Source organism: Pangasianodon hypophthalmus, chromosome 1 (assembly GCF_027358585.1).
Source record: "Pangasianodon hypophthalmus isolate fPanHyp1 chromosome 1, fPanHyp1.pri, whole genome shotgun sequence".
Taxonomy (NCBI): Eukaryota; Metazoa; Chordata; class Actinopteri; order Siluriformes; family Pangasiidae; genus Pangasianodon; species Pangasianodon hypophthalmus.
The window spans coordinates 1,148,054-1,172,977 of record NC_069710.1 but is presented as its reverse complement, the minus strand read 5'-3'; the positions used below and the strand labels follow the sequence as shown (position 1 = coordinate 1,172,977).

At 37.7% G+C, this 24,924-nt stretch overlaps 1 protein-coding gene across 8 annotated transcripts in view; it reads right to left on the bottom strand.

The window, feature by feature from the left end:
• Nucleotides 1-24,924, bottom strand: part of ptprub (protein tyrosine phosphatase receptor type Ub) — a 187,797-nt gene that overhangs the window by 66,988 nt on the left and 95,885 nt on the right. For all 8 annotated transcript variants that reach the window (XM_053232649.1, XM_053232719.1, XM_053232782.1 and 5 more), the window contains exons 4-6: nucleotides 12,402-12,477; nucleotides 9,180-9,295; nucleotides 6,463-6,637 (exon numbers count right to left, since the gene is read on the bottom strand). In XM_053232649.1, the coding sequence (XP_053088624.1) occupies nucleotides 6,463-6,637; nucleotides 9,180-9,295; nucleotides 12,402-12,477 (367 nt within the window). The remainder of the gene's footprint in view (nucleotides 1-6,462; nucleotides 6,638-9,179; nucleotides 9,296-12,401; nucleotides 12,478-24,924) is intronic.

The following is a 24,924-nucleotide window of genomic DNA, read 5'->3' as shown; positions in this document are numbered from 1 at the left end:
ACCATGACATTGGAAAAACAGAATGCTTTCAGTGACCTGGAGATTAAATATCAAAATACTCTGATATTTTTTACCACGAAATATTGTAAAACAGATGCAGCTAATGTTATTTTTTCTGAAATATACCGTTATACTATTAAAGCTGTTGCTATATAAATTGGACATTAAGGTCTATTTTTATAAATTGTTACCCCACGTTGATCTCTTCACGATTACCAGGAACTTATATGTTTATTACTGACATAATAGCTATTTACTTTATAACAATATTGGAGAGGTAGGTAGTGCATTGTGAAAAAAGACATCATTCAATGAAATGAGTAAAGCGAAAGATCTGATGGCAGAAAAACAGGAGATAGAAGCTGGAAAATTAAAAGAACTTGAACCTAATCAGTTGTGTACTAGGGTCCTTTTGTCACTGCAACCCCCAAAACATTTTTAGGATTACAAGCATTCTGATTTGTCCACCAAGATTCAGAAGGCACACCCACTAAGTCACAGAAAGCCTCAGAGGCTATGGGTTCAAATACCACATAAACTCAGCATTAAGAGCTAAAAGTAAAACAAGACAAGAGAGTGTGATATTAAAAACACACACAAACACACACACATACCACGCAAGGAGAGTTGCACACATCAGCTTTCCAGAGGAACCATGGGGACTGGTACACATCTATCATAGAGAATAATCTTTCACTTTCTTTTCTAATGTAAGAGAGTCTGGGCCTTCATTTATATTTAAAGGCTGCCATCTGACTAGGCCATTGCAGCAATTTAAGCTACTGAACTATTAATGAGACAAGTAGGCATTAAGGTCGAAAGACGTCTCAGATGATGGAGTAGTAGAGAAATCTCAGTGCTGTGGTTTGTGTCATTTATCCCAGGTGTGTTGTGTGTTGACTGTCCCTGAGTATTACCCTCCAATGCACTCCTCTATCCTAGCACTGCAAGACCCTTTGCTCCTCCTGATACATGTAGAACTCCTCCAGGGAAAAGCAGAGAAGCAATAAAGTCAGCTTATAGTCAGTCAGGCTCGTCTGAAAATAATATTAACTCAATTTTTTTCACGTCACCCTCATATCAAAAGCTGAAATAAAAGCCAGCCTGGGATTCGCTTCTATCCGGTGTTTGTTTGCGAATGGTGTGTTTGTACAGGCAAGGATTTGGTTTCACCCTCAGAAAACTTCACCCCAGAGACCTACTGCATGACATTATGCAATGGGGAACAATATATTTTTGTAAATATTTCTTTTATTTATAAACACAAGCTGGACTGAATGTGTACAATTTTCATTCATTTTAGCTGCTATGCATTAGTACTGCTGGTGCACAATCAATACCTTAATTTAGGAACAATAAAATGTAAACTGAGATGATCAAGCTAATTAAAGGGATGATTAGCCCCTTGTTAGCACAGTCAATGGGGGTAGATGGGAGGTAGAAGTCTCACAGCATTAGACTCCAAAGATAAAAATAAAGAGCATTACCACATAAGGTTGTAAATATAGCCAGACTCTCAAACATGCAGTCACAGTTCTTTGAACCTGTCCCACCAGGCCAATCTGTTGTGCTTAATTTAGGCGCAGTGATGCATTTTAAATTGGACCTCCTGTCCAAGTCGGCCCCATCAGAGAGCCCATCAGCAACATGCTGCTGAGGGAAAGCAGCCATGTCCTAAACTGTCTTACACAGCACAGATGTGAGCCATGAGTGGAGTTATCTCTTATTTTGTCAATACGACTATACTACTTCTTAAAGAAGGGTGAAAGCTATAATTTTGCTATAAATATATAAAAGCCATTGGGATAATTTGTTCAAAAAGGTGTCAGATTATTTCTGCTTTACAGTACTGAGTAATAGTCTTAGACCAGATATTTATCTGGCCTTTACAGTATGTGATTATGTAGCTTTTGTGAAAATGCCATTATATATATATATATATATATATATATATATATATATATATATATATATAATCCAGAAAGTTGGTAATATCCTGTGGGATGGCTAGAAGAGCTTCATGGACGTGCCACAGCTACTGCATGTTTGGGTTAAGCTTCTGCACCAATACCTGCCCCTGATAGTCACACTGGTCAAAATGATGGTCAAAATGGTGACAGTAATTAAGAAAAACCAACATAAAGTGTCTTAATAAGGTGTTTGGCCATTACGAGCCACCAGAACAGCTTCAGTACACCTTGGCATAAACTATCCAAGTCTCTGCAACTGTACTGGAGAGACGAACCATTCGTTTTTTTGGTGTTGTGAGGATGGTGGTGGAGAGCGCTGCATGACACCTCAGTCCAAAATCTCCCACAGGTGTCTAACCAGGTTGTGGACTGGTGAATGTCAAGGTCATTGCATACAATTTACATAATTTTCATACACATCAAACAGTTCAGTGAGCCCTTGTGGCTTGTGGATGGCGGCATTGTCATCTGGGAAGAGACCACTCGCATCACGATATAGTAAAGTTTCACCACAGGATAAAAGTAAACAGTCAGAATAACTTTGAACTGATTTGAATTAACTTAGTCCTCTAAAGCAGATCAAAACTTTTCTCCATCAGGCTCACTTCCCAGGTCAAGAGATCAAAACAAGGGAACTAGCCAAAACATTACTAATGGAAGAGTCACGCCAGCGCCAGCGCCGCAATCCACCAGAAACTCCACTTCCCAGAATACATCGCGGCCTACAATCCCCAGCACCTCACTTCACCGGCACGTACACACTCACCTGAATACTAATCGTGCATAAATCTCTGAACTCTACCTCACTGAACCGCTGAACTTACCAATCTTTTTGAATCTGTGGCTGATGTTCTGGTTTTTGGATTTTGTCACCTGACCTCTTGCCTGTTCCTGTTTTCGATTTTTCATCACATTTTGGATTTGTTTGCCAGTTTTAATAAAATTCTATACTGCACTTGCATCCGTCTCCAACTCTGTTGCATGGCTTCCAGGGGGAGTGTTAGTTAATATCAGAAGGTTCAAAACACCTACGCAACTGCAAATCACTTCAGATTCATAAGTCAGTTGGCTCTTCTGTTGTTTTTACTGGGGAAAAATTATTTTTGTGTTCCAGCGTACAGTGATGTTAATATGTGTAGCTGCTATGTAAAATGTGTAAAGTTTGGCAAGTCATTTAAATATTTATTTTTTAGTATTTTCCATCTCACACCTCACCCACGGCCCCCTGCAATTCCAATTCCTTCCACGCCCCCCAGTTTGAATATCTCTGATCTAAGGAGAAAAGTGGGCCCAAATCCTGCCAGCAAAACACTTCCAACACCATAACGGCTAGTAGTTTTACCTTGTCTGTATACGCTAATTACAAACAGTGGTGTGCCTCATGTATTGAGAACCGCAGTTATACTTTTTTTAATCATACATATCACACATGACAGAGCAATAACCTTCCATTCAACACACAACATTCAAACTGTCAAAGAAATGAGGGAAAATTACTGTGAACTATCTCAAACAATAGTCTTTACCAACAGTTAAAGGTAATTTCCTTATAGTGCAGAAAGAAATCCAGTAAAAGGCTCACCTAGAATCTGACCAAGTGATGTGGCATAAAAAACACACTTTAATTATGAGCACTAGTTCTTAGAGAAATGGTTTTTGAGGGCACCGAGAAGTATACTAAAGTTCTTAAAGCCTGGTGTGACAACCAAAGACAGAATGTCCTGTTTAAAGATGAGTACACGTTTGAGATTTTTGGTTTATGAAGGCTTTACTATATCATGGGCTGATGGTGCATTTCAAATGATCACGTAGGCATTTGGGTGAAAATCAATGCAATAATGAATGTGGAGAAAAATCTAAACTGTTTTTTGCTTCATCACACTGTATTTCTGGGAAAACTGCAAAAGAAAGATTGCTTTCAGCATAATAATGAATCCTAGATCACACTGTAAACACTGTAAACTCCTAACTGGAGTTCCTAAAGGAGATACATCTACAGGGTCAGATCTATTCTTCATCAGTTATGGCTTCTGCTTGGCTGGAAAGAAAACCTCCCTCTACATCACCCCTTTGTAGATAAGATTTATACACCTCTGATCTACGGCAATCGATGAAATGTTAATTTAAATACCCGTTAATTATAGGTCAATTACAGTGTTAAATCGGCCACTTCGGACTGCTGACAAAAACATAAGTCAAATTAATTGTTACAGCAAATCTGTTATCAGTTTTGAAATATTTAAATAGTACGGCCAAATACTTTAGAACAGCACAAGGCACTCTAGCCTTTTTCATTATTTTAAATTGTTAATAATTGCTATTTATTCATTGCTTTTCAAACAAATTAACAGTTGTTTCCAAGATAAATCACGTGGCCTAATATTTGCACATTATATATATATGTATATATATGTATATATATTAGCATGTTCATTATAATAAGACCATCAACATAATAAAAAAATTGAAATGAAAAAATTCTGTAAAATTATAGGTATTAGATGATGATTTATGCTTTATATTAAAGACCTGCATTACATAAATAATCACACACACACACAAACAAACACCCCAGCCTTTGCTTGTTTCAGCACATACCTAGTTTTCATTCTCTTCCATTTTGTGTGAGTTTAATGCTACATTTATGGCAACAGCCAGAGGGTTTAATAAACCTTTGTTTTCAGGCAACTTTGTCTTGCACTAAACAGCCACTTCTCTAACCTCTGCCTAATCCTCGCTGCTACATCTATCAACGGGATTAGACTGGCGGCGCCTCGCAGACTCCATCAGAATGTTCAGAGACATTAGTAGGCATGGTAGAGAGAAGCAGGGTAAGCTCGAGCCATCCCTGTCCTTATTTCACTCTTGCCTTTTCCCCGTTTAGGGATCAGAGAGGAGCTGGGGATCAGAAATTACTGCTCAGTGAGTCCTGATCTGACAGCCTAGTGTCATTGGTTAGCATTATGAGTGGTTTGACTCCCGTTGTGCAGTGATGTGGGCAGACTGAATCGCCGTGTTGATGCAGCTTATAACAAAAGGCTGGACTTTAACAAAATCTTAAGTTAGCTAAGCCTTTGATATAAGTTTCCTTATATCACCGTCCTTAACATAGAGCTTGACATTACAGAAAGCACATTTGGAAAATGCTAACCTGAACCTGACTTACCTCTCAAAAAAGCTGTTCCTTCAGCCACTCTTTAAAAACACACTAAAGTCAGTGAGTCAGGGAGAGTATGACCTTGTAAATAAAAAAGATCACCCCGTTGGTACTTGACCTGGTACTTCTGTGCCATGATTTGAGATTGGTTACTTGCAATACAATGAATTGTTTCCACCTCTAGAGTATTATCGTACAGCGGCATATTTAGATAAACGTCATTCTAGCCTGTACCTACCTAATATAAAGTTACCCTGCCTACGCCATTTTAATAATATTTTAAAATGACAGTGCACTGGGATGTGAGAAGTGAAATCTAATAATATTATGACAGCATCAAATGACCTTTTCTAGTAATTGACTAATGCTGCAAAGATTATAGTCAATTAATTGATTTAAAAAGCTATAAAATACTCTTTTAATTAGTTAGCATTATCTTTTCTCAGCTGTGATTATTATATATTTTTGGCAGGAAGATCAGTTAAGCCTCTTCATGTGTCACTTTTTCTTCCAAAGCTGCAAGCTTAGACACTTAACCTACTTATCAGCAGAAACCATGCTGCATGCAAGACTCCAGTACGGAGCTTCATCTGACAACTTAAATAGGCTGCTTTTAACATACTTAATGAGGCGGTATAACAGTTTAAGCCAGGTTGTACAGAACCTGTGGACTGCAATGACAGTGCATTTTACCTAGACGAAATCACAACACCAGTACTACTGTATATTTAATGCTGGGAGTTTCATAACCAAGTGCTATCACTGAGCATCACAGATCTCTGTGCAAATTGGGTTTGATCATCTTACTTGTTTACTGCAATGAATAATTACACATTTCCCTGTTGGGTTATGTGATGCTAATGGGGGGTCATAAGTGTATTATCTGCTAGCTAGCCTTAAAGCACACATTCAGATCTAAAAAAAAAAAGAAGAAGAAGAAAAGAAATAAAAAGCCATCAAGTATGTATTGGCTGACTGATTATAAGTGAGTGCAAGGTGAGAAATATATATAAACTTGATTTTATTTTCTCTGAAACCTTCCTTGTAAACAGATCCTGTTAGATCAGAAAGTTCTACATAAACACACAGTAATTAAATACTGTCTGCATTATCCATACTGTAGCATTGTACATGAAATGCTACAGTATTACAGTTGAAATATGCAGATGTTAACCCCTCCATCATCGTGTCATCAATAAATATCACATCACAGTGTGTAGCTTTGTCTTTAGCCATTTTAGAAATAATTTGTGGCTGAGTATTCAAGTAATTATATGACAAAAAATATTAAGGAAGAAACAAGGAAGGAAGGAAGAAAGAAAGAAAGATCCTTACCTTTGACAATGAGTTCAGCAAAGTTAGAAACGCCCGAGCCCCTGGATGACTGGGTAACACAGCGGTAGAGGTCCTGCTCAGGCCTCTGGACGTCCTCCAGCTGGAAGGACACTGAAAAACGATTGCGGCCCAGGTGCTTGACCGAGGCACCTGAGGACACCTCACCATTGTGCCGCTGGAGTGGATAAAACGGATGAGTAAAAGAAGCAGACATGCATTATCGTTTAAATATCTGTATAAACATTAAGGGCATAAAATGCCTTTTAATAGAAGCTCACAGTCAGCTAACAGGCCTGCTGTTTCTATATTCCTGCAATATCAGGACACAGCAAGACATGGCTGACCAGGAAAAATAAGAAATAAAATAAAGAACAGCCCAATGACTTGTCATACATATAACTTTAGAGGAAAGGCTAATGCGTGGAATTACAGGGAAATAATATGACTATGGCCAGGCTTGACATGAGTGACTATTTTAAAAGAAAGCAGGTAATAGCATTAGATATGGTCAAATCTAACTCAACTTAATATTTGTAAGAAAAAACATTTCAAAATCACATTTCATGCATGAAAAAAAAAATTATTTGATTAGGTTTGCTCTTAAGTGCTATCTCTTGAGCTATAGAGTAGAGTGCGGCATAGAAAACAGCTCAGGATAACTATGTCATCTCTGCAAGACTGAAGCCGATCGACATCAAAAAGTAAGAAATGAAGCGAGGAATGAACCACAGTCATATGGGAGGAATAGTTATGTGGGGCTCAGTGAAAGCATCCCTTATGCCTGTGGTTCACATAATAAAACTGCATTCCTGTGTGTGAGTAGAAGCCTTCTGTATAGTCAACAATTTCCACTTTCCTCTCTATAAAGAGGACTCACTCCTCTGGACGACTAGTGCGTGTCTGTGGATCACGCTGTCTCATTGAACACCTCGCTGTGTTTGTTTATCGAAAGGTTGGAGTATTTAGGCGCTCACTATATGTGCAGAACACCACACAATCCAGGCCTTAAGCCCTCACACACAAAACAAAGGATCAGGCTTTGAGGGCTCACTATTATCTTTCTTTGTTTTACCCTACAATCGAATCACTCATTGAATTAGCAGCTATGAGGAAGGATAAACAGTGAGTTGAATGGATCTGTTTGGGCTAATTGCAGTGTAGATGACAAAGCAGTCCATTTGTTTGACAGAAGTCAGCAAGGTTTTTATGATTAAAGCAAAATCACAAACTAGGTTTACAAGAGAAATGCTATGGTATTGGTGAAAAGGAGCCATGTGTCTCCCACTGCATGAGCAAGGCAGATTTCAGAGACCTTGAAAGTGTTTAATGTGCCAAATGACAGCATGTAACCACAAGCATCCATCCTTGTCCATGAAATGTAATATCTTCATAGATTTGATTTCATTTTTGACTGAGTCTAGTTTCCCCAGTGAGAGGAGATTTGGTATTTGGTGTAGGAGTACTAACACTTATATTATATTATATTATATTATATTATATTATATTATATTATATTATATTATATTATATTATATTATATTACAAAGTTCGTCGACACCTGACAATCACAACAATACGCGCTTTTTGAATGACAATCCATCAAAATGAACATGCACACACACACATACACTCATTCAACATTCACTCACTCATTCACATCTAAGGTCAATTTACAGTAGAGGTGGGAGAAAACTGGAGAACTCAGAAGAAACCCACATGAACATACAAAGAACATGTAAAACTCGATACAGACAGTAATCCAAACCCAAACCGGGGAACCTGGAGCTCAACACAACCAGCTGCACCACTGTGTCACCCATATTATACTATACTATACTATACTATACTATACTATACTATACTATATTATATTATATCAGTTACTGCACAGACGGTTCATGACCACTGACAAACAATATGTTAATATGTAGCTGTAAATCTTGAGCAGTGTATTTATGGGAAAGTTACTTCTATTGCTAGAGCGGTTATGCAGCTCTTCAGGTCGATTTTCTGAGCTATCCAGATTTCAGATTATGCAAATCAACTGTGTGTTGAATAGAAGAGGCTGAGCTGCGTTTTTTTCAATAGCGTCTACACCATGCCTTAAAACACAACAGTTAAAAAAATCAGGGATAGAAAATGCAGAATTGAATTAGGAATTTTTTTTTTTGTCTGTCAAACGTAATATGATGTAACACAGAAATGAGAGACATGTGGAATAAGATATATAAAAAAGACAAATATGATGCTATATGAATGAGAAATAAACACCCAAAAGGAGTCTAGTGTATTGCGAATATATCGCTGGATGAATAGTCCTAGTCGTACTTATCACATGAATCACTGCATATTGAACTAAATCGAGGTCATGTGAAATTGTAATGTGAGTGTGGGATGTAAGCTACATTTTCATGCTTTGAAACACTATTTTGAGTTGTTGAATTTAAAAAAATGTTTTGGTTAATTCGATGCACTCTCCTGTAAACAAAACAGGATATCTGAATACTGATGTGCACAATTTCAGTATTAACCCCTCACCTTACATGCGTAACTGAACTCTGAGTACGGCCCTTCATGTGGTCCAGCAAGTAAACAGAACTCTATAAACTGCTCTGAGAGCATCTATTGGCTTCACAAACAGCATGAATAAATAAATGAGAAATTAAAGAAGACCCCTTTCTGGAAAGACATTAACCTCTGCTGTGAGTTGTACTCACCTCCAGTAAAAACTTCTCTGCCTCCGATGCTCTTCCTGCTGCTACGCACTGGAAGGTGGCGTTCTGTCCAGCGTTGACCTCCACGTCCCCCAGGCGAGAGAAGTGGGGGGCTTTATCTAAAGGAAAGCACAGAGAAAGCAGAGTTTAGGTGATCCAATTATCCATCTGCCAACTCATCCATTTCCAAACATTTGCCCAAGAAGAACAACGTGGGCTGGTTTATCCAAGTCACGCACACCGGTTAAAAGCAGGCAACCCGACTTATCTAACCTACTATTATTTCCATTTTAAAATCATCTTTAACAAGACATTTTGATTTGCTCGCGTTTGGCTGTCCGAGAGAAATATGTGAAAATGCCAAAGTACAAGCTGTTTGATTTCTAGTTAAAAATGTCAATGCAAAATATTACCTTTGATGCTTCAATCTTTCTTTTTTTTGGCTATTTCTTTTATAAGACTTAGAAATAACATTCATGTATAGCATTCAAAACAGAATCACTGTGACTCACTGAGATTAATAAGTTTTAGCTCCCTAATGAGACAGAAATGCTCTTTGAAAACATTAAATCAACATTTCACAAATAATGCTGTGCATAAATAAAGAATATGGGGTATGTTCTGCATACATTTTACATACATTCACTTTATCCATGCATACCTAATTTGTTTCAGATGTAAATTTTAATAGAGTGGAATACATTTTAATGGAGGTTTTTACAATTTAAAGCACGGAAAGCTGCATTAACAGGGTTTTTGAGTTTCTTTCTCTTTTCACTGAGAAAGTTACAGTTAGCTGAGGTGATTCTCTGTGTGTGGGACTTGTCTTTACACCCTGAACACTAATTAACTATGCCATTAATTTTCCACCTACCTCCTGATCCACTGCTATGGGTTACTGCAGTCAGTACTGAATATGAATAGGGGGCATGCTAAATCAATCAGACATAGCACAGGAGAACTGGCTGGGGGACAGAAAGAGACAGAATAAAGAGTGCCTTGTTTATATTTGGTTGTTGCTTCCTGACTGTGTATGAAGATGATTTCAGGAATTTGCTTGTACAAACAGGCGGGTGACTTATCCACAGCATTTGTAACCGACGGGAGGCCCAGCGTCTTGTGAAAAGACTGGTCTGTATGCTTGATTTATAATTCATGTTTCTTTGTCAGCTATCAATAGGCCCACAGTCATGCAAAAAATCCTGAATAAAAGGAAATACAAACTGCAGTCCGTTTTTCAGGACTTGTATTTTTAAAGCATTTTATTATCAGTGTTTTAGGCAGAGATCTGTTTGAACAGCACAGAAACTCATTCTGCGCTAAGACACGTATACCATAGGAGTTCTTATCTAGTCTTAACTATTTTTAAATACTGTGTTTTCTCCCCTGCCGTGTTGTTGGCATATTTAAATATTGTGTTCAGGTACTGGTGTAGAGAAAACATGGGCCCAGGAGGACCCAATAGAAATGTCACGCCTGCTTAGCACCTTGTCTAGAATCACAAGGGCTGACTGCACGTTACATTCTTTTTTTTTTCTCTCTTCCTTTCCTTTTAGACACATCATGCCAGATTTCCACATCCTGGCACGATGCCATGCTCGAGAATGTGCCGAGGTCCTGATGAGAGTCTTAATTATTTAATGGGCACAGTGGGGTTCAAATGATGCCATCTGCTGCCCACAGGAAGTGGAGGAGGCGGGGATGTGGGTGGAAGAGCAGGGGGTGAAAGGCTTTGCCATGAACGGCTTCCTTGACCAGTGCATCTGGTGTTTTCATTGTTTAGAATTCGACTTCATCACTGCCTAAGAGCAGTTTGTCAGCACTGTTTAAAAATGAATAAGTATTAGTGTCATTTAATGAAGCTCTTAGAGGTCCCTTTGAGGCCATCAGCTGGCCTGTTAACACCAAGCCAGCATCTCACCCCCGCCAACAGACCACATATTCAGCACCGAGCAGCAATCAGAGCTACGCTTGGGAGTAACATACAGTACAGTCTACCAGTATTGTACAGGGATGTAGATACTGAAAGTGTACAAAAATATATGGCATGTATGAAAAGGCTTGAAATGACAGATTTTCTGGCCATTTACACGTATAATAAATATGATGAATATTCATATAATGAAATATATTCATATAATAACAATTAGATATATATTAATAATTACACATGCCACATCATATTATAATAATGATTAATTAACACATGCCTTTTTACAGAAGGAATTAGTGAAATCTAAATATTATCTAAATGGGAAATCTAAATAACCACAAATATACTGTATATAATTTATCTATGTAAACTGCACCTCTTCAGTAAAATACTACTACAGTGTGTAAGAAGACTAATCGTATAGCAAATTATGTTAATAATTACTCTTGCAGTAAATTATTTGAGGGACTAAAATGGTTCTCAGAATTGTTCTAATAGAAGGATTATTTTTTTATATTCCTTTTTATGTTCTTAGACTTGTGTTTTTATCATTTAAATAACAATGGTATTGTTTAAATCTATAAAACACTAATATCTACCAGCATTCTTAAGATAGTTTACAACCACAGGATGCTCTGGTGGATTATAAAGCAATAGCCTATTTTCCCCATGGTTATACTGCATCTCCACGCTCTGTATTTAAGACCTTCATGGTTCCTGTGAAGAGAACACATCACACACTCCCTAACAGCTAGAGCTCACTGCTCTGATCTTGCCCTGTATGATCTCCAAAGTCCACATGCTATCTGAGCCCATTTCCCGCTGAGGAACAGCGAGCTTCTGCTAACAAGAAAGCAAGCAGAATACAAATATACATGTCTTGAATGCATATGGGTTGCACGACAAAATACAGACAGCACATGATTCTGTGATAAATGCAAGATAAATAGATAAATTACACTAGTACACTAAAGATTAAAAACCCTGAAAGCAGCAAATACTGTTCTAATTCGACTTTTTGGAAAAGCACACTAAAGATTGTATTCCTTTATTCCTCACAATCCATGTATTAGGATGGAGTTAAATAGGACATTAATAGGTTTGTTGCTGATGATTTCCAACATGGGGCAGAAGATTACAACTCCTCATCTCGAAGAGAAGGACCAGCTGCGCCCTGCAAGGTTACAACAGCAACTGAAATACGCAATGTGAAAATAAATCGCCTCTTAGCATTGAACTCGTCCTCTTCCTCATTCACACTCACACATGCTGACCACGGCTGTGCTACTTACAACAGGGATAATTCAGCAGCATGATGTCGTCCACGGCAATATAGCCCCACCGGTCTACAGTCGCCTCCAGCAGTACCTAAACAGAGGAAAAAATTATAAATATTTTTTCTTTCAAATTAAGAAAACACACAAATCCACATGAAAACAACACAAACAAGAAAAACAACAAAGCTTCACATAGCTTTATTACTCAAATAATCCTCTATTTCATTGAATGAAACTAACTGCAGTGTTGACGTGATCCACTACAATAAATATGAGCAAAAAAAAAAGGCAAACAAGAAACTAATAGCTGTTGCAAAGGCTAACCAGCAGCAACGAATAGCTCTCATCTGCTACTGCATGAAAGCAAACTCTAAACCCTGACTGGAGAGAACCAGAGAGAGAGGACGAATAGACACTGACTCTGTTAAGGGTCCCTGAGGCCTGAAAGAAATAAAGAAATAATGGTCTCATCAGGAGTGCTCTATGTGCAGTATGACGCATGGTTCTCATTCAGCTCGTGCCACATACACAAACACACACTCACTCATAATGCAAGTGGAAGAGACACAGATCTCCCGGGACCAGAGAGAGGCTCCACACTATCCAGACACGAAGGACAGCCAGCGCAGCGCAATGAAATCAAATCGATATGGTGCGTACGACAGCGATGATGAGATGTTATTACAGATGGGCATGGAGGGGGTAGGGCTATTGTTTGCTCTCCCTGAGCTAGACAGTGAGGCTGTCCACACACACCATCAAAGTTATTGTTTCTCATAATCCCTGCCACAGAAAAACTATTTTTTTTGTTGCTGTTTTCTGTCTCCTGGCTGAGCAGAAGCTCTGGGTCATTTTAACACGGTTATCTGAACACTGTATATTCAACTGGAATGAACTTTAATAGGGAAAGATTTTCAACAATACAGACCCTTAACTCTGCAGCCAAAAGAGCAACTGAACTCTATCATTTTTCTGCCAATTTGGTGTCACAATAGGACACTACTGTCCCTTATAAAAAAAAATCACATATATTTCATATGCTATTATGCTATTATTGTGAAAAACATTACCTTTGCTTGCCCTAAGATTGCACATGTAAACTCACACGTGACATCATGGTGACAATATGTGATCATGTTGAAAAAAAAAACATTTCTTGTGAAAGAAATAAACCCACAAGCCTTACGTATTATAATCTCATGTAAAAATCAATAAATTATATGAAAAAAACAAAAAACAAACAAACAAAAAAAAATTACATGTGAAATGTGAACACGTGAAGTTCTTTTTTGTAACAATATAAAATCACGCAAGCATAATTCTTTTGAGATAAGCATTTTATCCCTAGATGCTACGGTTAAGGTCAGCTCATGCTTTCTGAACCCGACTTACCCTAATTTGCAATTACTTATTGGGGGGAAAAAGTGTGATTTATTTAAAAAAAAATAAATAGTGCTTTTCAATAGGTATCCAAAATTCAAAAAAAGAGAATTTTTTCCACATATGTTGAGTCAGGGTTTATCACAAGCTCAGGTGACAAGTAAAACCCAAAACTAATACATATGCAGCAAGCAAAGGCAATTAATCCTGCCAGTCTCTGTATCACAAAAAGGTCTGCTCCTGTCCAGATTTCCTCTGCATTAAGCCTGAGATGCTCATGTGCCTGGAAGGAAGCCCCAGCTTCACCACAGAGCATCAAAACCACAACCCTGACCCTGGCTTGAACCACAGCCATACCACCATGCAGTGAATGGACTACATTTCAGAAAATTGCCCAGAGGAGTGAGAGGGAGGACGGAAAGATGAATAAAGAGGGAACGCCAGATCCAGAAAGTCGGTGGAAACGCCAATGCAGGAGAAGCTCAGAAAGCCAAGTTTAATCTCTCTGCTCCCAGAGTGCACTGAAGCCAAAGCTGCAAACTGATGCAATGTTTTGCTCTTGAGGAAGTAGTTAATCATGCACTTTTTAATTACTGACATTCAGAACAGAGGCTTATAAACATATAGAACCTCACTGACTGCTGTCCATCTTCATTTAAGCGTGCTTTTATCTGCAAATGAGATATGTGTATGCATGCAGATAATTTTGCATGTTTGTCAGTGAATAGGTTGATAAAACAACGTAGTGGGATATCAAAAGCAGTAGCTCTTTTACAACATGCATGGTGTTTTTTAAGTAAATTAGTAAATGTATGTTTTAGTAATTAAATTTGTCATGGTAATTAATGTTAGAAACAAAATACTTGATAAAGTTATCAAGCTATAGCACATTCATTGACACTGTATTTTTGCATATCCCAATTTCCCTTTTCAAACATGAATGGAAGTACAGGTTAAACCCCTTGGCCACCCCTGGGGCAGTTAGAGCTCCTTGCTCATGCTTCAGGCTAACACAAATCCTGGGACTTGAACTCATTCGCTTCTGGTCATGTTTGCACGCTCTTACCCACTGAGCTACCATGGGAGCAATTAGTAACTGTTAACATTTTTCCATGTATCAGACATGCACAGCTTTATTCAACTTCAGTGTTTTAAGAACATTTTATCTTTTCTCTCCTGGGTCTGGTTCTTGGTAACTCTGCCTTGCTTGTTAAGCAGATTTAAAGTAAGCTAATGGATCCTTGAACAATTCCAGATGCAGCCTGAAAAAAAGTCTCCATGAGCTAGAGAGACCGTTGAGGAAGGATGAGAGACTTGGCTGGGCTGGAAAGAAGGATGGGCGGTAGGGAGGCTTTGGGCAGGGATGTAGCTTAGCCAGCTGGCTGAGGAAAAAGTGGTCAGAGCCATGAAGTCAGCTTTAGATTAGCTGGGTAATGAAGTGCTTTACAGGAGGCCTACACAGCTAAAGATGGAACAAGTCCCAAAAGAGCTTGTTTAACTGCTCTCACGTGAATCCATCTCTGACTTTTTCCTCCAGACACCATGGATCAGATACATCCAATGTGTCTAACATTAATCTATAATTTACTAAAGATATATCTAATCCTGGGACCAGCTTCTAAATGTATAAGCTATTGTGAAATATTCACCTATAGAGCTTTTGGAAAAGCTTGGGACTAACGAAGAAATGCAACTTTAATAATGATAAATGTGTTAATAATGAAGACTCTCATGTCAGACCAAGGAAACTATGTGAAGCAGAACCAGTTGGTATAAATGGGTTAGCAGGGTTAAGTCTGTCCTCTGTTTTAAGGGAGAAAAAAGTACATTAAAAAATAAGGCTCAATTCTCGTTTACTTGAAGTAGATCTGTTTTGACTTTTGTGAAACCAAGAACAAAGCAACCACCAACTGCTGTAAACAAAAATACATGTATGACAAGCTAGGGCTGATTTCTTTCTAGCTCAGACTGTAGATTTATGCAGCCTATCATTGACAGATGTGTCAGGTGATTACACTTGGTGAAACACTCTTTAGATTTGGTGTCCATTGGGGCAAATTTATTAAAGCCCACTATACACATATCCATAGACTAGTAGTGATTGTGCATTTGAACTACAATAGTGGGTGTAATAAACATGAATGAAGTACGTAGATTGCTTACTTGATCACTGATTTCTGTAGAAGAAACTAGAAACAAATACATTAAGCATACATTGTCCAATCAAAGTACATATTTCACAAAGGGACAAATGTAGAAACACAAGTTTTGTACACACTGACTAACAGCAAGTGCAGCTTTTCTGTTTACACTGCATTGTGTTTGGATGAGACATGATTAAAGCCTCAAAACTTTTGACTTCATTAAATTAAATTAAAGTCAGAAGCATGTATGGTCCTGCCTGCCTTTCAATAAGTGTGTATGTGTTCTTATGTTTATGCATAATAGCATTTTGTCTATGATGAGACCCTGTCCTATAAGACTCAACCATAATGGTTTCATAACAGTAAAGTGGAGTTACTGATAGGTGGTCGAATTCTTTTTTAGCTCTTCCATCAGTACCAGCCATCACTGATGTGGAGGTAATTAATAGGGCTGATATGCCGTTAGATCTTCAGCTGGTTTTAGATTAATAAAAAGACTGCACAAAATAAGCTATTTCATATAGTGTGTAATTAAACGATTCCACTTTTCTTATGGTTGACTGTGTCTTCTACGTCTAACGATTAAAAAACTGCCAGTGTCAAAAAAGGTCTCGCTGTTTTTAGATGTTAGTAAAGATAGGTTTGATTTCAGCTGTGGCTTGAGGAGATAAAAAGACAGCCATCAAGTTGAAATTTTTTTTTATTTTAATTTATTCAATGTGCTGCCACCAGCTACAACCATGAGCCATGGCACATACTGCAGAAATAAGCAATACACATCAACTAATTAAAGTGCATTTTGTGTATATATTAACGGGTGCATATGGGTGATTTCGAAATAAGTGTAAATCATTTTCTTCAGCGTATATAGAGTGAAAGCGAGTATTATAACCTGAAGCGCAAACTGAAATTTTAATGTTAACTACAAACACCATTAGCAGACTCAAACGGGAATCCATCCTCATCTGAGTGACACCAGAAAGTGCAATTATAAAAAAATTCCCCTTCTTTAACTTCTTCTGTCCCTTATAGGCATTTATTAGTAATAATTATTAGGTTATCAATAATATTAATAAATAGAAAGCTCTTTTTGGATTAAAAAATACCAGCATGTTTTTTGCAGAAGAACATTTAGCCAATCAGGACTTTTGTCACCAAGTTGAAACTAAGCTCATGCAGTCGGTGAAAGCAGTTTCAGAGATTATCCTGGCATATGTCATCACGGTGCTATGCTATCAAGACGTGAGTCAGACAAAAATTCTAACCTGCATGCCTTGTACCAATCCTGGCATGATCAAGCTGTGTTAAATCAAACACACCAAAAAAGAGTATGTGTTTATGACATATGTACTATTACCAGATCTACATGACAAAAGCAGCCCAACAGAAAAGCAGTATTATACAGTTTTCCTGAATAGTTCTTAATTAAATAATTATCTTAACTATTTTAATTTAATATAATAATAATTTTCTTTCTCATGGATATTCTTTATTCAATAAGTGAATTTGATGATGAATAATGAAAACTTATGAGAATTAGTGACATAAAAAACAATCCAAGCAACAAGCATGCTACTAATTTACACCTGTTTTAGGGAGGTGGACAAAATCATGTGGCAAACTGGTTACTGCGAATTGCCGGCACTTCATCTGGAATATGTACTCAGCAGCACTTCCTACTTTTGCACTGAGTGTCTACTATTTGCATGCAGCACACTTGGCATGTTGCTATGCGCATGCTGTATAGACTGTGTATTCATAGCAGTTTCATATACAACATGCAGGATTTTTTACGCAGAATGAAACTGAACCTGAACTATAATAACAGGCACCAAATATTTATGGCATCAGGCCATTTAAGAACACATCAATACTTTAGAAAGGAATGCAAGCACCTTGTAAAAAACTTAAAACAAGTTTTGTGAATGTGAGTGTACAAGAGAGAGATGGACAGAAAGACAGGTTCTTAACACCAGACTGGTACATTACTGAAAGCAAGAGGCAGAGGAAGTGATGGAGGAAAAAAAAATAGGTAAAAACGAGTAGGTCAGGGTTTAAAATGTAGCAGAGGAACAGATACAAAACTACTCTTTTATCTGCACCTTCACTGTCACTATGTGTATATACACATTACAGCACATGTGGAGATAGGCTGAGAGAGTTAGTGAGAGGGGGATGAGAGAAGTATTATCAGGAGAAAGGGCATACTGAGCTTGATAGGAATACACACTGGAAGAGCAAGTGCAACAAACAAGGCAGAGGGAAAAATAAAGATGCCTAGAGAACTGTGCTCTCAGTTAGCACGGCTTTGGTCTGCATTTGTAAAGTATTTCAATCCTGATCACGTTTAACTTCTATATCAATAACATTCATTAGGATTTTAAAGGCAGAAAAATGATCACAGGTCAGGAGTAAGCACCTGGACACCTTGCACTCCAGGTGTAATATTAAAGTCTACTAGGTAGGATCACTTTTGATGATGCAGAATGATGCATTTCAAGGTTATGTTATGTTTCTCATTCACATTTAAACTAATTTCGATTCAGTGCATGTCTATATGAAGTGATTCTTATTTTTCTTACTGCCGGCACATTCGAGTCTCAATTTTTCCATCTTTTTTTTTTCTTTGCATAAACACATTACATATGTTTATGATTACATGAAAGAAAATTATAGTCTCCTGTTTGAGGATTTAACATTATTATCTCACATTATCACACACTGAATAAAAGTTATAGGCTCATAACTAAAAACTAATTATTATACCTCCTGAGAATTTTTCATTTGTCACCATCTTAATGCAAAATAAAGAAAACTGCATCGTCGTCACATTTCCTTTCTGCTTTATACTGCTGTAGAGTCATTAATACTGTTTTATTGTTTAGTCCGTCATGCTTACTTTGCTTTGACACAACTGACTGGAGTTTTTGTCAGTTTTGTTACTAAAACAATTAAAGCATTTATGAGTATGAAGCACTGTTGTTATGAATGTAATCATGGAGGTGAACAGGACTGATGTGGAGGAGGAGAAAGAGACAGTGAGAGAGAAATGAATATGGGTTCAGAAAAGAGAAAAAAAAACTGAGTAAGGCAAACACTTGAGAATCCAACTCTCTTTAGCAGTCTTGGCAGGCCTGATAACATCTTTAATATTTTATAATACGGTTCTTACGCACCTTCAGCAATAATAGCAAAAATACAGAGCTGAGCATAGCAGACAGGCAAAAGTTTAAAATTCAAATATTTTAAGTTCAAGGTGATTTTCTCTCTCTCTCTCTCTCTCGCTCTCTCTCTCACTCTTTTGCCTCTCTTACTCATTACTCTCTATCTCTAGTTATACATTTGCTCCTCCACTGATGTTCTCATAAACAGAGATAAAAGCAAATGTGCCATCACCCATCAAATGAATATGGATGGAATCCCATGTTATCACCCCAGTCAGTGAGCTTTCACACATTCTCATGTTTCTCACGCACCATGCCATCACAGACATGTCAGACTGCATCAAAAATTATGATCCCATGTATTTGTGTAAAAGGTTGTAAGACTTTCTGTTTCATACAGCTGTATGCCTGTAAAATAAAACAATGATACTGCATATCAACTAACACACTATTCTCTCTTCACTTGCCCTTTGTATTATATCCTGGTTTTTAATTTATTTGTATTATTTTATGTACTTAGATTTTTGAAATCGTTTGTGTCATGACTGATTGTCTTTTGTACTGTTTATGCACTTAGGTTTAAAGCTGTATTTTTGTCAGGTCAGGAATCCTTCAGCAGATACTATGCATCACTGTGCTTCCAGCTGTTTGCATATTTTATAAGTCACTCTGGATAAGTGTGTCAGTTCAGTGACTAAATGTGAAAGTAATTGGTAATTCCAGGCAATGTGGAAGAGAAAAACAGATTTTCTTGTGAATATGTTACTTATGCTGGTGATATATGAAAATGACAGTGTTTAATAAATAAGCAATTAGAAAGCATGTGCAGTGGTGTGGATTTTATTACATGCACACAGCTAGTGTCAGACATGCGGTAACTGGCAGGCGTCTCTGTTTCAGCACAACCTTTCTCTATGAGAGGTGGCTATCACCTGCAGGTTTACTGACAGACTCCCGCTGACAGCTTTCTCATTTCCTCCTGACATCGGCGGACCTCTTTATCCCGAACTATCACTTCAGATCCACCTGGGAATAGTCTGGCTGCCAGAGCGGCTGCTGAAATCAACACCTGTTAATATTTAAAGTCACACGCCTTAGCACTAAAAGCCTCCAGCGAGGTTCGACCGCAGTGCTGAGAGGACACCTGTGGAGGCTGGTGATGAAGAACTCTCCTCAACCTTTTTCACTGATGCTTTATTCATCTGCTGGCTCAGACACGGAGTTTGATAGCAGATGAACTTCAGGAAATTTACCTGAATTCTTTATTCATTATGCTTTGCTCATAAGTAAGCTGTGTCTTTATTTTTTTATTCTCTCTCACTGTTTCTCATTCTGTAGACTGAGCATTAAGAGGCAGGTGCCTCCAACAAAAATAAACCAAATAATCTCTTTCACGTTCTATCTATAATCATATGAATGAAATATGGCTGCACTGAGTAAACTTGTGCTATTGTTTGAAATTCCTGTCAGGCTTGTTAGGTTTACTTTTGTGCCAATGATTATTGTATAAGTCAGTTTCATCTACTGCATATTCTTAAATGTATTGTGTGTAGGATTTTTGTTGTTTTGTTGTTAGTAATAATAAAAAAAGACAGTTCTGTATTAGTAATTCAGAGTAAGCCTTGTGTCAGGGGGTTGGAATTCGTGGGAAATACACCATATGCCAGCTGAGATGCTATAAAATGATCATCACGCCCCAACAAACAGGCATGAAAAAGGTCAGACCGCAGAGTGGCAGACAGGAGCTGCCAGCCAATCAGGAGAAAGAGAAAGTGTATTGCACTATAATATTACACTCTAAAAAAGAGTCATCCAAGAAGAAGTGAAGTAGTGAAATGATTCTATACACTCTTATGAGATGCCTTCACAGACGTGCCATGGATACCGCACCAGAGGTGTTATTCACTGAAGTTATGCTGATAGGAATTCCTAAAGCAGTGAGAAGAAAACATATTTTTTGGGATTTAAACCATCTGGATGAAACCAATGAGCAATTCCCGATACCATTATCAATTAGCCCATGCATAGCAGTGAGACACAGGCAGGGTCAGAGGAAAAGAAAAGGAAAGGAAAAAAGAAAAGAAAAGAAGAGAAAAGAAAAGAAAAGAAAAGAAAAGAAAAGAAGAGAAGAGAAAAGAAAAGAAGAGAAGAGAGAAAAAAAAAGAAAAGAATTCAGGACCCACACACACAGACTCTGCTCATATTTGATGAAAGCCAACTGAAGATTTCTTGCCAAATTAGCAGCAGTAGATGGATATAGCTTTCCACTGATACATTTCACAGATCTTTTTCTTGGAAGAGGCAGGATGGAATTATATTCCTTTCTTTCTTCTCTCAAAACGAAGGCCACCTACACATTCAGCTAACCTTTTCATAGGGCATTACACACAGAGAGGCATACAGTCTCACAGACCAAATTAATCAAAATCTTCTCAGCGAGCAATTTTAATCATCTTGAAGCAAAATTAAATGGACATTGTCAATTATAATATGCACAGTAGGCTAGCTAGCACGTTAACATTCAGCTGAACAATAACCTGCAGTCCGATACGCTTAATTTACCACCGTAGGCCTGTTACACTGCCTGACGTGGTGACAGCTTTGCTTGTCTCCCCTTGACTAGCTGGTGTAATTAACATCTATAATTAAGTAAATTAGCATAGTTAAAGTGTATTTAAATGTTTAAATGTTTAAATGCTTTTCAAACATTCTACTGTATGCCTCACATTTCAAGTTTCAACCCTTGCAGTAAGTCACAAACTGTACAAGCTGCTTTTATGCATTCGTGATTTACAACAGAGATGTTAAGCAGATGTTGGATTCCCAAAACAGTTAAGGTAACTAGCCATAGACTATATTACGCCCATTAAAACACATAATAAAAATTAAACTTTGAGAAGAGAATGAGAATGAGAATCCACGATCTGGCAGCTACAGAGTTTTGGGTCCATCACGAATGTATTTTTAAAAATATACAAAATACATGTTTTATATAAAAACAGCATTAGATTATAATAATGGTTTCCCATTGCAATGAAAAGAAGCGTAGAGTTTCAGATGGCATACACCCTTGCACAGAAAATACGATGTATTTTTGTTCAATAAATAAATAAATAAATAAATAGCCTATGTATCCCATCCAATCAAAGGTGCACATGCCTCTGCTGACTCCACCCACAGCCTGACCCCTCCTTCTGGTTACTGTTCTCACCCAAGTGTATTCTCGTACCTTTATCTTTGCTTTATATGTCAGTGTAAACAGTATAGACTGTAGTGTTAATGTTCTTGGTGAAGTTTTTTTTATGTATTATCTTTGATTCTAGCTAGTGTTCCTAATGTCCTCAGTGTCCTGGTTTCTAGTTCTTTGTTTTTCCAGTGTTTCTGATAACGACCTGATAATATCTGGATATAGCTCTGTTAACATTGCCTGCCTCTTCTCTCAGTTGTTTGGAATTCTGACCACAATTACCAGAAAATTAAAAGACTCTTACTGGATCTGGTGTTACACTCCTTCACAGAGTTTGAATAAAACCTCGGTGGTTCCACCAAAAGGGTTCTCAAAAACGTAACTCCCAAATTAAGGGAAGCTTTGCATTTCCTCAAAACAAACCAAGGGTTTTGTCAGATAAAATGAAAGAGCGATCATTCACATGGTCTCTGCACAAGTGCTCTAGAATAAACAGTGTTACTCAGCCTCTGTGGGTTTTAACTCCTACCCAGATCCTGAGTCAGTGTGCTGCAGTGTGACTGGAGATAAGATCAAACTCATAAGGCCATTTGCAGGCATAATTCATGCACTGGTCGCTCCTCATCATGTTACGTGCAATAATGTAATACAATCTCTTGCACTTCGCCCACTCAGTCTGGCATATCAGTTTATTATAATTCAGAGTTTTAATGAGATCTCAGTGAGAAATGGAATAGAGAGTCCTCCAACAGATGGATATGGGGCAAAAATGAAGCACCTTGCATATCATATACAGTGTGAAAACAGAATGGGAAAATTCTAGGTTTAATTCTAGATACTAAATTCCAGTCATGCAGTGTAAACTGAACTTTTGCATATTTAGTGTGTTTAAGTGTGTTTGTGCTGCTGGGTCTGTGCTGTCAATCAGAGTTTGTCTGATGTGTGAGTGTGTGATCTCAATATTTCTGACGCTTGATGCTGCTTATTGACGTATAAAATGCTTTGGGCATTGCCATACCTTTCACTGCTGTGAGTGGGCTATTATTTACACATGAAGGTCATATCTTTTCCCCGCCATGTGGAAGTTAATTAAGCCAGAGGGATTGACAGTTCTTGATAAAAACACACACTATTCAACATAATTGCTTTTTGACAGCTGCGCAGAGTTTGCAGAAAGGAGAAATTGAATTTATGGATGAAGCGCAAACTGAACTGGTTGCCCGCTTCCAACCCAAGAAGGCCTGTAGGGCATTGCCAGAGTGCCAAACACACACACACACACACACACACACACACACCAATCAATTATTGTATGGGATGGAGGCCAGCCAGAAGCTGTCCAATTTAGACATTTTATAAGCAATGGTTTAGCGCAAATACTGTGTGCTATAGACGAATAATCAGGTCCTATAGGACCTGTGCAATAGTGGAAGTTAATTATGAAGTTTCCCAAATATTTTCATAGAAATAAAACATGACAGGGTGCCATGTTATATGAAAATCGGGGAAAAAATGGAAAAAAAAATAGGATACTTTTCCCAAGTGCTTCATTCCTCTTATACCGTCATTTGTCAATGATTATAATTTTTAATTTATTAATGAATAACACACTGTGGTTTTTTTAACCATTTATAGTTACATTTTATGTTATGGAACAGCTGCGAATTTAAAAAATTAGTTCCTGTTATCACTTACAATGTAATAGCTATAAATAGTTGCTGCCTCAGCAGTCTCTTTTTTTCCCCTCTCTTTCTTGAAATTAATTTTTTTTTAAAAAACAGACAGCTTGTCATATCACTGAGAAACCAGAAAAGTCCTGAAGACTCTCCGGTCTCTGTTACTCTTACTGACCACTACAGTCACTAAGTGCTGGTAATGGGGAATCTTCTAACAAAAAGGTTCACCATATCCATGATTATAAGTTTTTCTTTGTTAAATAACAACACTTTTTTATTTGTTTATTATTAGATTTTGATTATATGGACTGTCTGCCATACACATTTCTGTAAATGAGTAGTTACAATAGAAAAGATAATGTATTAGAACAAACACATTAAAATAAACCTATGGTCTGAATTAAAACTTTAATTACTGTCAGAGCCATTGTGTTATAGAAAATTAATTACCACCTTCTGACCAATCAGATTTGAGAATTGTTACTCTTACTAATATTTAAGTATATCTATCATAACATCTGCAGTAACTTTATTCCCCCAGTGCACCTCCCAAACCCGTCCAAGGCCTGAAGCATGCACAGACCTACAGATATGCACAGATTGCACACTGAGTCAATACCAATTAAAGTGAGCAAGGGGTGTGATTAACAAGAGCGTCACCACAACACCGGGTTGTGAAAAGCTTAGACTGAGGGCAAAGCTGACGCCTTTCAGTAATTAGTGGTGCTCTATTTGGACTTCATTGCAGAAAATACATTTATTCAAAACTAGTTCAGTAGATCTCCAGCACTGCGGTCAATGAAATGACCGATTAAAGTGACATTGATCTCACAACCGCCACATAGGTGCACAGTTTGTGATAGATAGAAGAAGAATTCTGCCATAAAACTAACTTTTAATACATTGACTGTCATGTTATATAGTATTGTGTAGCACAGTATTACATATCTAAGACTCGTTGTTATGGAAGAATTCTCACCAGGAGCC